The sequence below is a fragment of the Electrophorus electricus genome, chromosome 15 (genome assembly GCF_013358815.1).
Source record: "Electrophorus electricus isolate fEleEle1 chromosome 15, fEleEle1.pri, whole genome shotgun sequence".
NCBI classification, from domain to species: domain Eukaryota; kingdom Metazoa; phylum Chordata; class Actinopteri; order Gymnotiformes; family Gymnotidae; genus Electrophorus; species Electrophorus electricus.
The window spans coordinates 6,941,283-6,955,519 of record NC_049549.1 but is presented as its reverse complement, the minus strand read 5'-3'; the positions used below and the strand labels follow the sequence as shown (position 1 = coordinate 6,955,519).

The following is a 14,237-nucleotide window of genomic DNA, read 5'->3' as shown; positions in this document are numbered from 1 at the left end:
ATGAAAATTAAGAAAGTGTAGAACACACCATGAAAATGAAGAAATGAAACATTCTTAGCCAATCTTCCTGATGCACTGACAGTGTTTTGGTTAAATGCTGTCCAGTAAATTCCCAGCTGTAATAAGATTAGGCACTGGGCAGCACAGCATACTGCTGTATTGATGTTTCCCCTCCCTTTTCCATCATAAAATGTTCTAATCAGTGTTTTTAAAATCTCCTCTGCAGTGCACATGATGTTTTCTCAACCCGATGATAATGTGGCCTCTACCTTTGTTGTGGTCTTTGCAGGGAAGATCACGCTTCGTGATCTGAAGCGGTGCAGGATGACACACATATTTTTTGACACTTTCTTCAACCTGGAGAAGTACCTGGACCATGAGCAGAGAGATCCATTTGCAGTGCAAAAGGTAAGACTCATTGTCTTTCTCCTACACAGACCCCCTGACTCAAACCATTTTCAGACATGTACATTTATAGTGAGCTGCCATGGAAACGTGGTGGTGGTGGTGAGATTTCTTTGCTTCTGCAGCACATTCAACCGTATTAGATAACAAAAAGCCTACAACTTTGCACAAAGCACACAAACCAACCAAACACATCACAAACACAGCTGAGATGCTACTATAGCTATGGCACGTAAAACCATTGTATCTGTCTGGACCAGTTGAGTTTGAGGTGAAGAGTATGTGTGTTTGTGTATGTGTGTGGTTTGCAGGATTTGGATGGAGATGGTCCTGAACCCTCAGACTGGGATAAGTTTGCAGCAGAGGAGTATGAGATCTTGGTTGCTGAGGAAACAGCCAGTGAGCAGCTACACGAGGGGTGAGTATGACCCCAGTATAGAACCAGCCTTTCCTAGTCTGTTTTGGCACAGACATATTAGCTACACATATTTATTTACTACTTATTTACATACTTTATGTTTGTGTTATATCAATATAGTAAGTATGTTCATTGATGTGTTTAATCTCCACAGTTTCATCTAAATGAATAGTCATCTGATGTGCTATGTGTGCTTGCTGTTTCAGGTCTTTTGAGGATGATTATGAGACTGATGAGATTTCAGTCCCCTCTGAGATTGGAAATAAAATGGACAAATTGGTTATTTCTGACCTGTCTGTGTGACCGTCCTCTGCTCTCCCAACTAGAGTGCAAAACACTCCCCTCCTAAACAGTTTTCTCTCTCTCCTCCCAAAAAAATGGAACTACATTTTTTTACCGTTCAGAATGGACATTTTCTGCCTGTGCGTAATTGTAAAATGTAAAGGTTTTTTTGGGCTCCCAATAAGGCTTCATGTGCAATATGTCTTAAGTGTAGTCACAAACTCATTATCCTCCCTGGCTGTCAGTATTTTGAGTCTTCCTGGCCCCATTGTAAATTGCCAGCTGGTTCCTTCTACAATTTTAAAAAGACTGACATGAAATCTAGGTGAACCCTTAGGACACAGTAGAAAGTGTTTTAGTGTGAGTGAAATGATGTTCCTGCAGCATTTCAAATGTGTTTTCATATTGCTTTTGTGTGACAAGTGTCCCATACAGAACACAAATACAGCAGTGTAGGACACTACAAGCTTTGTGGAAATCAAATAACATCACATAACACAGTGAATGTTTTTTATTTAAATATTGCACATTTGCACTGAAGAGAACTATTTGGAGATACACACAGCAAAGCTCTTCAGTGCTGAAATATTATTGGTGATGTACTACATCTCCTAGTGGTTACTAGAGGTGTTGCATGGAAAAACTTGAGTTGATTTTCCCCAAGGTACTCCGTAGTGAGAAACATGGTGATGTTTTTTTTTTGTTGTTGTTGTTGTTTGTTTGTTTTTCCTACAAACATCAAACTAAACTTCACGTCACTAAACATTTCCATATTCAAATTGTGATATATTTTGGATACAGGACAATCTTTACTGTTTAATAGAGACTGGTTGAATTACTGTGCTTGCCTCTCTCAGCCATATTTTTCTGATTAGGCATAAGAACTATAAGAGGTGTATGGGCACTATAGAGAGGCCTTTGTGAAATATTAATATAGCATGTTGAGAATGTTTTGAAAGACTGTTGTTCACTTATAATCCTGTATAAAGGTATGCAGATAGTGGTGAAAGTGTTATTTATTTGCTATTGTCTGCTGCATAGGAAAGGCTTATGTCCAGAGCTGGGTATTACCATCTGTGCCAAAGGTCACATCACATCCCCACACTAGCTGACAGGCTGTGCTTCTTATCCTTAGTGGCAGGGTACAGGACCTTTATGGTCTTAAAACATGCAACAAACCATCTGGTTCATCACTGTAAACACTCTGGCTGATGTTTCACACCAGAACTATTGTGGTTTCTAAAGCAGCTCAATAAAAGCTCTATGCAGCAGATGAGGGAGCTTGTTTACACTCTGCACCTCCAAGCCCAGGGCCCTCTCAGGCTTACTCAAACCAGTGAAAACGCTTTGTCACACCCACATGTTCACGACCATTGTCAGCCATTCTTTGGTCATTATCTTCTTTTCCCACTCCTTTTCTGACCAGTCTGAATTGCTATCATTAAAGTGCTTGGTGTCACTGGCATGCACAGAGAGACTGCCCCTACTATTTTTTGTTAAAAGCAAGTGCCCTTTCATACAGTAGTTTCCCTTCATATACTTGATTTGTGTTTTTCTACGCCCAGTGAGATGCTATGCTCTGATTGCCCCAAACACCATTGGCCTTTAAACTTTTAAAAGCCACTAAATGAGTAGGCTAACTGCTTGCATCTGATTTTGATGATGATGATGATGATGATCATTATTATTATTATTATTATTATTATTATTACTGCATCCACTTATAACATTCAGAGAAATAATCTCACCAAAGGCCTTGGTTTTTGATTTTCAATAAGGAGCCCTTTTGCCCATGCAAATCACTGCCTGACAGCCTCAGGCTGAGAGCTGTGGCCCTGCCGAGTGGCAGAGCATTGCCTCCCCCAGCTTCACCCAAATCCTTTGATCAAATCCTGGGCCCAAGCTCTGGGTCCTTGCTTATGGTGCAGTGACTGTGAATCAACTCTCCACTCTGGTGTCTTATGCTCACGCAACCCAGGGAGGAAGTCTACACGCGTCTGCTAGTGTCAATGTTCTTTTTCACAGGCAAGCCTCTCCCCCCACTCTCCCACTGTGTATACCGTTCCCATCGTTAATGTAATTAGTGTAATATATTTATATATGTGAAGTGTTTTTCTTTTTGTGTTTCCTGAGTGACACACAGTAGCGCTGTATACTGTAGCTGAGCTGGTGTGACCTTGCCATAGCATGTTGATTTTCTATAGCCACTGTAAATTACTTTGATTTTGTTTAGACTTTTATTTTATTGTTTAGCCCTGCCACTGAGTGGCAGGGCTGTTTTAAATTATGATATACAAATATAACTACAACTGCCAGTGTTAGAATGATGTGTATTAAGCTGAGAGGGAATGATTTTATGAAGGAGTTCTCTATGAATTCTCTATAAATTCTGTATGAATTCACTGTAAGATGACAATCAACTGGATCAGTTTTATGGGACAGCAATGTATCAGTAGCACTTCTTGGACACCAGAGCAATAAACCTGCTGTAGTGTTATACTTTTATCCGAATTATTTGATATTAAGATAAACCCACATACTTAAATATAAACTTGAGATTAAAAGTGTCTAACTTGGTCACTGCTGTCATTAACACATTAAAGTCTATGCAAATCCAATCCTCTGCACATAGATGGCAGCTACAGGAGCTGTTAGACATGTTAGTGTGCAAGTTTTTTTCTTTTTGTTTTTTTGAGTTTATATATATAAATTTCCCATGTGTATTTCTTTGGATCTAAGGTATGTCTTGCTTGTAGAAGAAGAAAGGATTAGCGGAGATTCTGGGATCTCCCTGCTCTGATCAAATCTGATCAAACTGTTTCGCATGAGTTTTTTTTTTTTTTTCCTTTTGAAAAACTCTTAAAATAAATAAAAATGTAAAAATCTGTTTATTTACACCTAACCTTTTCTACTGTGCAACTTTGTGTCTGTGTCATATTGGTTTGGTGGATGTATTTTTGTATACACATAGCTTATTTGTTATTGTGTTGCAAGTCAAGGCTCACAGGAATAAACTGTCAGGTAAAAGGTCCTTAATGTGGTAACATCCAGACCCTTAATCTATACCACCATTCAACTCCAAAACGGCACACACACATTTTAAGTGTGGAAGAAGGGACAGCGGTAAAGCAGAGAAGTGTGTATTTTGACCTCATGATATAACTATATGTCAGGCGAAATAAGTAATCCATAAACCCAATCAACATATACAGATAACGGATGATTATAGACAGTCAGAAATTTGATAATAGATAATAAAGATAATAGTCAAAAATTTGTCCATCCCAAAAAAAATCAGTTTCATGCAAAGACTGACAAGAGACAGGTATGATCCACAAAGAAAACACAGCCACATATAAGCCAATGGTTTTAAATTCTCATTTGTTTTGTCCAGCATTACTTTGGAAAGAAATATTAGATATGCAGCTGAATATACTACTACTTAGCATTTCCAAAGCTTCAGTATCTTCATGAGTTGTTATGGAGAATAACTCATTCAACATTCCTAGGAAGAGTGCAGGAGATCAGAGATAAACAACTATTAAGGCATAAATGGAAAAAAAAAAAACATAAATTACATCCTGGCTACCAGGATGTGTATATTTCTGCATGTATGTGTCTCTTCATATTTCTGTTTGATTGCTTTCTGTTTGATTGCTCTGAGTCACTGGCTGTCTGTCTGTCCCTCTCACTGTCTGCGTGTTTCTTAATATCAACGGCAAAGCGGCAAATGCACCTGTCAGTCATGTCACGCTGTGTGAAAGCAATTGTAAAAGGAATCGGAAGACTCCGAACATTCTGAATGAATAATTTAAATGTGCTGCTTGTTTGGTGTCTGGACCAAAGTTTTCTAAAGGTATTTTAGGAATGTTTTTGCTTTCAAGATGGGCGCCTTCTCTTCTCATGAAGCCATGGTGAGTTCGCTACCTCAAGTCAAACCTATCCAGCTCCCCAGCATCCTTTTTCAACCCAAAGCTAAACAATCACATCAGTCAATGTGTCTGAAAGACAGTCTGCACTTACATTATTTTATGTTTCGATGTCAAGAGTGAAATGAATAATTTAAATACGTTTTAACAAATGAAAATAAGTTTTTGAAGTCATAATGGATCAAAATTCCCCTTTCATTAAAAAAAAAACTGGATCGTGTAAATGTAAGTGATCTCCTCAGGCAAGGAACAAACGAAGAAGAAAAATGTGTGTCTAATGTTATCAGGCATAAGCCAGATGATTTACCACAACAAATTCCCCAAATCTGATGTAGTGGAGACAAAGAATCATAATAAGGAAGTTTTCCAAACTGTTTTCAGGATTCTGGGCAGGAGCTCAACATATTAAGTTCACTCATACAGACAATGGTCTTTCTGGAGACATTTGCTGCTTTCAGTATCACCATGAATATGCATGTATACAACTCATGTGTATGAGTTTGCATGTGTTGTTCATGATTGTTTACACAGAATAGACTCTACAGTATATACCAGATATTCATTCCAGAGAGCATTTGGAAAATATCTTTTTTTCTGTACATTTGTTTACTGTTTTTAGTAATTGTGTGTATTTAGTAATTAGTAACTGTGAATAGGAATATTTTGTGTGCATGTGTGTCCATGTGTGTGAGAGAGAGATAGAGAAATAGAGTGAGATGAATGAACATCATTTTCCATCCTCCTTCTCTTTGGCATACATGCAGAGATCACATTACTTTGGCATAACTGTTGAGTATAAACATATGTTGTAGCTGTCTGAGTGTGTCCAGTTCAGATGGAAAATTCACTTTCTGAAAAACCTGCCAAATCCCATCCCCTGTTAGCCCATAGAAAGAGACAGCTGGGAAAGTCATGCAGCCTTCACAAACATGTACAGGAAGCTAAAGTTGTGCAACTGCAACACTGGTGAGCCCACTGCACAACACTGCATGGTGATTCCCTCTTCTAATACAGCACACAGCAGGCCAGGGCAATTACCTAATGTGATAAAGAGGTTGAATCAGGTGTATTCCATCAGAGGGGGACACTAAATAGTGTAGTGCTGTGTTATGTGGGATCAGGAAACATGATGTTTCTACGTCAGGGCTACATGGGGCAGGGCAGTGAGACTGGATGGAGGACAAATTCTACAACATGTGATGCCCTGGTAAACGAAAGGAGAGAGAGGGAGGATGGCTAACTGATAAAATGAGGGCATGGGGGATGATTAACAAATACTATGGAACATATTAATGGCATGCATCTGTTTGTGTGTGTATGTACAAGAATTCCCCATTCCTCCATCCACTCCCAGTCTCCAATGAAACATCCATTCATCTTACACTTTCTCTGCAAACATGATGTAGCACATACACACAGCTCCTCGTACAACAGTAAATCCCAGCAATCTTTAATCTGCCACTTTCAATCAACAAAAGCTTAAATACCAGTGATGCACATTTGCAACTGTGCTGTTCATTTCAGACAAGAGTAAATGAGGAGTAGCGTTTCTGTGGCATATTAGTGATGCATTACCGCCACTTCAGAATGTATAGCCGGACATTCCAACTTCTGCAGCAGTTTCTGAGACATGCTCTTTCTGTGAGTTTCAGCATCAGTGAAACGCAGATGTGACCTGCCCTCAGAGTCATCAGGATGGCCTAATTTTCCACAATGGAATTTAATGATGGTGCTGAGTTTCACAGCACAGGCAAAATGCCAGGAAAAACATGGGAAATCAGTAACACCATGCAAGGACCCACTGGTGACCTCAGAGATGCCTGCTCAAAATTACACACTCAAGCTAATCTCCATCATACACACAATTCACCCTGAATTGATTCTGCAGTGAAATATTCTCTTAATTTGCCCAAGAGAGCAACAGAGCTGCAGAATGTTTAACATCAGTTAAATTAAATACACACATTTTTTTTCAGAGGTTCAACACTGAAGACTACATGAAGGATAACTATATGAATAACCTTTTCCACCCTTAATCGGTATTGAGAGAAACTAAATAAAAGAAAAGGAAGATATATTTTATCTTGCCATAAAAGTCAGTTTGAAATGAAGTTGAGGAGATGAAGTCTTAACTCTGCCTCAAACCACCATAACAGGCCATAAACTCCATTTAAATGTAAAGACCTGGTCCACATACATATTGTATGTTTCAATGGGTTGTGTTGTTCTAAATGTCAGTTCTTCCAGTGCTCAAAACAGGCCTCCTAGTTACAAATGAAGGAATCATGGTTAAACCTTAAAGCAATGAGCTAACCTCAAAGCGTTTCCCACTCAACAGGAGAATCAGATTCCTATAAGCCTTGAGTGAGGTTTGAGTACTCAAAATATGGGTACATACCTGGGCTATATATTGGACAGAAACGTAATGGTTTTTAAAAGGCCCGGATGTGTGGTCTGCTGCACTACCCCACTTTGACCTTTTGATGGCAGTAGTCCCTTAACTGCTGCTGTTTGAGAGGCGACATTAAAGAGGACATCGGTTTACTTAGTTGGGCACTAATATTTAGGTTATAGAAGGGGACGCCTATTGTCAGCACCCATAGATACAGTTACTGACAGGACACGGGCTCAGAGTGCAGTCTAAATGGCTTACATATCTAGATGACAAAGTAAATTTAGCTAAAAATGCATTACTGTGAATATTTTGCCATGCAAGAGGGTTACAAATGCTAACAAATTACTGAATAATAGTTTTTATAGTAATCTATCATGTACTCAGACTCATACAAATTGTGTTGGGGGAGACTGTATTATACAAATCTGGATTTCTTGAAATATAATAAAACCAGCCAAATAAATGCATTTATTTGTGTGATAGAGGCTTGACCTTACTGCTTTTGTGTTATCTTGTTTCTCTTACAAAAGATCAAACCATAGGAAGCAGTGATTACTCCACAAATGCTTGGAGCTACTTACACGTTCCAGAATGAACTCTCACGTGGACCAAGATGAGGAATGTCTTCTGGGAGCCTGCAGAGATCACAGGCAGCGAACTATCCAAATTAATATTTGGATGTGATTTTATCAAAATGTTGCTATGACTTTCATATCTTTGAACAAGGACACCTTTTTGGTTGGATGCATTTTACAATAGCTGATGTCAGATATGTAAGTTATAATTCAGGTAGACCCATATCACTCAGAAGTAACCATTTTATATGTCTTATAGAAACTGCAGTATGTCACAGTAATATGCATGCAACTATATTATTCCTTTCACATTCGTCACTGTTAGAGATGCATAATTGAAATGAAACATTAATAATGAAATGATTAAACTTGGTCTATGTGGATTTCCCAAATTATTTCGGCCAGAGGAGGTTTCCTCCTCATGTTCTAGGGAGTTTTTCCTTGCCACTGTTGCCTTTGGCTTGCTCACTGGGGGCTTGGATTTGAACATTTGTAAAGCTGCTTTGTGCCAACATCTGTTATAACTGTTGCACTATATAAATAAATTTGGATGATTTTGATGATTTAATTTATGATGATAAACACAAAGAAACCCCTTCAGTTCAAAGAAGATTTAATTCACTCATAAGTTTCCTCTTCAGGACTGAGGCTATAATTTCACTGTAAATACTACGGCCAAGCAGACCTTTCCTGTTGGAAACTAATGAAAATATAATAAGCACTGTTCTATGTTTGCGTTTCTTCACGTCAGGTCCATACAAAACCGGATATCTGTTCGAATGACCTTTGAAGTAACTTCATAGTTAAATCAGTGCGCCCTCAGTAAGGCACAACGTTACCACAATTTCTGTCCCACTGAATCCATAGATTTGTCATTTTCCATGCGATCTCGTACTTTGCTTGTTACGGTAAAAGTGGGCAGGATCTGCGCTCACTTACGCTCCGAGACATCATTGCCATGGCGGCGGATTCTCCCTCGGAGTGGGCAGTTGTAGGCAGGCTGTCTGGGGATTGCCAAAGTTCTGTCTGGGGTAAAAGTGGAGTTCTGGAGGTTCTTTGAAGATCATTTAATTGCAACGAGGTGAGTGAAGTGTTGTTTTATTACTGCCTGTATGCCGTAGTACGTGCCGTGCAAAATAGGCTCCCGTAAAATGTTGTCGTTCATAACGGAAAAGTGATTTTTTTTAAACATCTGGAGCGCGTTAGCCGGAGAACGGGAGTGAGGGGAAAACGTTGCTTCGGGCAGAAGTGGAAACTTTCTTTCAGAGGAGCGAAGGCGCTCCAGACATGGATATATCAGTGTTTTTCTGTGGACATGTGCAATGTTGATTCGCCTTGCGATTCACAACCAAACGCGCTTCTTGCGTGAGTGCTGGAGTTTGTGGTTTGGAGGATGGAGTTTAAGGTTTTGCCGTTGTCTGAAACTTAAATGCGTAATTGATTTTAGAACAGTAACAACCGTTTAGAAATAATAAATAAAGAAACCATAACTATAACGTTCTAAATTTTTAAATTTTTTTTATTTTGTACTGTCTTTTAGGCTGAAGTGCGGTGTTTTGCTAAGGAGTTCAAACATTTTGCGTAACTTTTACGGTGATGGAAGCGCTTCACGCGAACCCTTCCAATAATATTGGAACTGAATGGAATTTGCAGTTCTGCAGTGACCCGATAAGACAAAGATTTAAGAGTATTTTTTCCACTGATAGTTTTTTTTTTTTTTAATGATAAAGATATACAAAAGTGTTTGATAGTCAAATGATGATGTGGATGGCTGCATGCCAGGAGCCGGATAAAGGCGAAGGTAGTGAACTCCATCATGCCCTGGTATTCCAGAGAGCCTGTTTCACCGCTGCTGCGTAGATCACCGTGTCTGCTAGCAGGGAAAGCCTGCTAACGGACGTCTTTAATATAATCAAGTGTTTTTGATAAATTAACAACCCAACTGTTTTACTTCAGCACTTCACGGTGTTGTTATTGATGGGCTTTAGGCAGTAATTGATCGTATAAAAGAGACAAATCTAAATATAATCAAGGGGTTATATAAGATGTAACATATGGGCAGCATTTTATTTGCTTTTATGCACCCTAAGCTCCAAAGTCCTTTATTCATAGGTAGGCATGTCACATGAGAGATTTTTACCTGGATCTAGAGGGCTCGGTGGAGACAAAGCAATCTGAAAGACAAGAAATCTGACACTAACATATGACATAAGATTTACATTCCTAAGAAAAGTTTTTTGTGTGTTTTTAGAATAAAAATTAAAAGTATTGTGTACCTTGATTTATTGCCATGGCATGTTTGATATGATTCTGTAGCACTTGTTTAATGCTGCTGTATGAACCACCCCAATCAACTGGTTTCATTGATTAACCAAGTTGTGCTTGTTGAAGTTGCCAAATTTTTCCATGTAGTACAAAAAAAATTGAGTCGACATTGTCTGTTAGGTGTGTGCCTATCAAATCCTCACCACACTCATGTATGCCATAAAATGAGAGCAAAATCGAATAAAATTTAAAAAATGGACCATGAACAGTTAATATTATCAATCATTTATCTACGGTAAGATGTGGTGCACTGCACAGCCTGCTTCAGTCTTGATCTGGACTGACACAATGTCCTATATAATTATATCAAATATAACTTTGAGGTGGTAATACTGTTTGCACTATTTAAAAGACAGCAAACATTGCTGATAAGTCACTATTTCAAAAAGCTGTTTTAATGGCTTTGTGAAACACATTAAAAATCAATTGACTAATGATCAACAAATGACCTACCCAAATCTCACACCCATCCAGTATTCCACTATTCAGTGTTAATAATAATTTATTGATATCAATAAAACCTAATTCATCTTTAGCACCACATTATTATTCAAGGGATAGGATGTTGTTAATTTGCACTTAAAATACATTTAGACCCTTTTCACACTTGTCACAATAAGGGGAATCCTGGAATGCTTCCTGAATTCTGTAATGGTGATGGGTGCCTGGGCTCAAGTCTGCAAACAGAATACTGGCTAAAGGTTCATCTCTGTAGCATAATGCACTGTTTGGTCCTGCTGACATGGAGGTCTTCTCTTGTGGGAACCGCAAACACACACACACACACACGCGCACACGCGTGCCCCCCTCCCCCTATCACTTTGTTGGCCCCTCCTCTTCATTAATTTCCAGGCCAGCCAGCAGCCTGGTGCTTTGATGTGGGCTGATGTAACGTCACTCTGGATGATAAGATCAGCAGTCATTATTGCTAATTGCAGCGGAGAGTCCACTTTCTTTCAGACTCTTCCTCTCACCAGCTGATGCACAGAACTGAACATGAACAAGTGCATTTAACAAGCAAAAATTATTTTACTGACATCAAAGGGATTTGGATTTCTCTAAAGCTGCTTTGGAACAATGTCTCCTGTGGAAACTGCTGCACAAATATTGAATTAAATGCTTTTTTTTTTTTAAATATGCGAAATTGTTGGGAAACTAGAAACTTTGATCTGAGACAATCCTACATGATACATGGAAGCTGATCAGTTTTCACTTACTCTTTCAGTCTAAAGCACTTTAAAACCCTGCACCAGGGAAAAAAAAATCAGCAAATCTGTGTGTGGACCACAAAGCGCATGGACAACAAATGAATAATGAAGTCATATGGGCTGAACACAGTAATATGTAATGGAGTGATAATGGCCTGAATCAGATCTCTTACTTGACAAAAATAGTGCAGTGTTCTAGTGGCTTAGGAGTTTGGAATGGAGAGATTGGATCAGTCATCTCTACTAACATTACCTAGTCGCACTGGCCCCATGATCACAGTAACCCAGCACTGCACCAAAGGCTGCATCTCTTTTAAAACCCTACAATTATGGGAATGCAACAGGTCCCAGCAGCTGCATTCAGACAGTCTGTTTATGGGAGGCAGGCTGTTGCTAACCCACCTTACCTCTTTCCTTCTCTCTTATCTGTTGACTTTCAAGTCCACTACTCTGCCTTGACCCCATTTGTGGGTTTGGGGAGCGGGGGTGTGTGGAACCTGACCAGTGCAAAGATTGCGGAAAGGGGGCTGGGATGAGATCTGTTTGGTTAGTGTGTTTTTGCTTTAGCTAGTCAGGGCTTGTGTGCTATGTGTGCAGAGATGATGTGGCAGTCAGCTGGGCTGTGATTCAGGCTCCCACTGCCTGCGAGTTCAGCAACAGCTCCCAGCCAATTCCACACTGCAGTGCTTTCTTAAAGCAATGCAGTATGTTAGAGCAGCTCCTCACATCTCACTTTCTGCCAACTCACTCTTCTTGTGCGATGTGCTCAGTTTCTTCTGGATTCCATTCTTTGTTACAAGCGTTAGCATATCCTTTTTAGAGATGTCAGGCTGAGGAACCTACTGCTTTCCATCGGTTTGCTGCTCACACCTTTCTCCAGATGGTGTTGTCTAGGCTGCCAGTGTCATGTCTGGGTGCTGTGTGTTTGCTTGCAACAGAGCTCTTGTGTTTTCTGAATTCCTGCTCATCTTGTCTTTGATTTTTTTTTTTTTTTTTTTGATTCAGAGGCAGATAAAAGATGCCTTTCAACTTTTTCTTTCCTATCACACAGTGACATTTCTCATTGCACTGAAGCTAAAAAGGCTTTCCAGTAAGTACTCTGAGCTCTTAGGCTGGACACAGCCTGGTGGGCCCAGTTCAAAATGCTGATGAAACAGATGTGTTCAGTCATTCTGCCCTGCCTGGATGTCCTTCAGGCAAATTAGATGAAAACAGACGGGGACAACTATGGCGTTGTTTGGTCAGGTGGCCTTGGGAACACGTTCGTGCTCACATTAGCATTCTGAGTGCGGAGGCAGCACTGGCTGGCCAGCCGTTGGAAACTACAGCACATTAATGGTGCTTTTATTTGCTGGTGCAGTGACCAGTTTTAGCCCAGGAGGCAGGAATGTGTGTGCAGGGAGAGAGCCAGAAGGACCATTCTGGCTACAGAGGAAGTGTTTATTTTGGTGCAGGGTTTTATTGTCTGCTTCAACCCTAGCTCACCCTGGGCTCCCGGAGCTCTCAGAAACTTCACGCTGCTCTCCTCAGATGCTTGCAGGCACTACCAGACCTCCTGCTGTCAAAGCCTCTTCCATACAATCAGTAATGGCCCCATGAATATTAAGAGCTTTGTAGCAGCTCTTGTTTCGTACTTCCTGTTTTCCTTTACACAGAACCCCCTCTGCCAACCTTCCTACTTCTTTCTCCTAAACATCACTCTCATACACACTAACATTTACACACAACCCCCCCCCCTCCCCCCGTTGCTCTTACTCACTCACTCCCTTTCCCCTACCCACTACATGAAATCTGGAGGCCTAATTGAGGACGAGGAATTTGTCCATTTGACGTGTGTGTGTAGGGGTGAGGATGGTTGTGTGCATTCTCTCAGCTGAGATGGGTGAAGCCTGGTGAGTTTTTTCTGGCCAATGTCACTGAGAGTTTAGCACTTTAAGGTCTGCTCTGGAGGTGGTGGGAATGGCAGCCAGGAAGTGGAGCACTAAGCGCACAGCCTGCGACACGGCTTTTACATACCTAAACTTGCATATCTAGAAAACTCTAAAGCCTTCTTAGTAGGACGCCTTATTAGTAAGAATTTTGTTTCTCTTGAGGGTTGGGACAGTTACTCATTTGAATGTATAGCATTGCAGTATAAAACCCAATCCTTATACCATTGTAGAGTTTAAAAATGTCTAGTTTTAAAGTGGTGTTGTGGAAGTATATAACCTACTGCTGCAGTCTCCTTATCAAGCACATGACGGCACAATACAGACCAAATATGCAGCGTGTATTGGGTAACTTGCTATTTTGCGATAGCTGTGGTGCAGGGAGGTGATAGCACACTGCCTTGACCTCATCTGGGAAGCCATGGGGGACGAAGCCCATGAAAAGTCGCTTTGCTTGTCTAAGAAGATAAAGTCTGAAGTGTGGGCGTATTTTGTTGTTTTAAAAATCTACTGAGGGGAAGATGGTTAAGTACCAGGTAGGAAAAAAAGCTTCTGTGAAGAAAATGCTTCCAATTCCAATATTGTGATAATAGGTAAATTGTCATTTTGGTGAGTGTTGAAATCCCATACTGTCCCTTCCCTGTTTAGGTTCCTTTCCTTTTCTAAGTCTTTGCACAAGATGCCACTGCCCGTTTGGAGCAGGGAAGTCTTAAGCAAGGCAGTCACTGCACCTCTACAATTGCTCCACATCACTTTCCATCGCTCCACAGCA

The 14,237-nt window shown here is 40.2% G+C and overlaps 2 protein-coding genes across 6 annotated transcripts in view; both read left to right on the top strand.

The window, feature by feature from the left end:
• ppp2r3a (protein phosphatase 2, regulatory subunit B'', alpha) overlaps window positions 1–4,007 on the top strand; it is an 84,822-nt gene extending 80,815 nt beyond the window's left edge. For all 4 annotated transcript variants that reach the window (XM_027008600.2, XM_027008602.2, XM_027008601.2 and 1 more), the window contains 3 exons: window positions 290–408; window positions 717–823; window positions 1,030–4,007. In XM_027008600.2, the coding sequence (XP_026864401.2) occupies window positions 290–408; window positions 717–823; window positions 1,030–1,126 (323 nt within the window). In that variant the 3' untranslated portion in view covers window positions 1,127–4,007. The remainder of the gene's footprint in view (window positions 1–289; window positions 409–716; window positions 824–1,029) is intronic.
• A 4,952-nt stretch (window positions 4,008–8,959) lies between these two features.
• The window catches only part of fndc3ba (fibronectin type III domain containing 3Ba), a 97,907-nt gene continuing 92,629 nt past the window's right edge, over window positions 8,960–14,237 (top strand). For both annotated transcript variants that reach the window (XM_027008531.2, XM_027008532.2), the window contains exon 1: window positions 8,960–9,085. The gene's annotated coding sequence lies outside the window, so the exon portion shown is untranslated. The remainder of the gene's footprint in view (window positions 9,086–14,237) is intronic.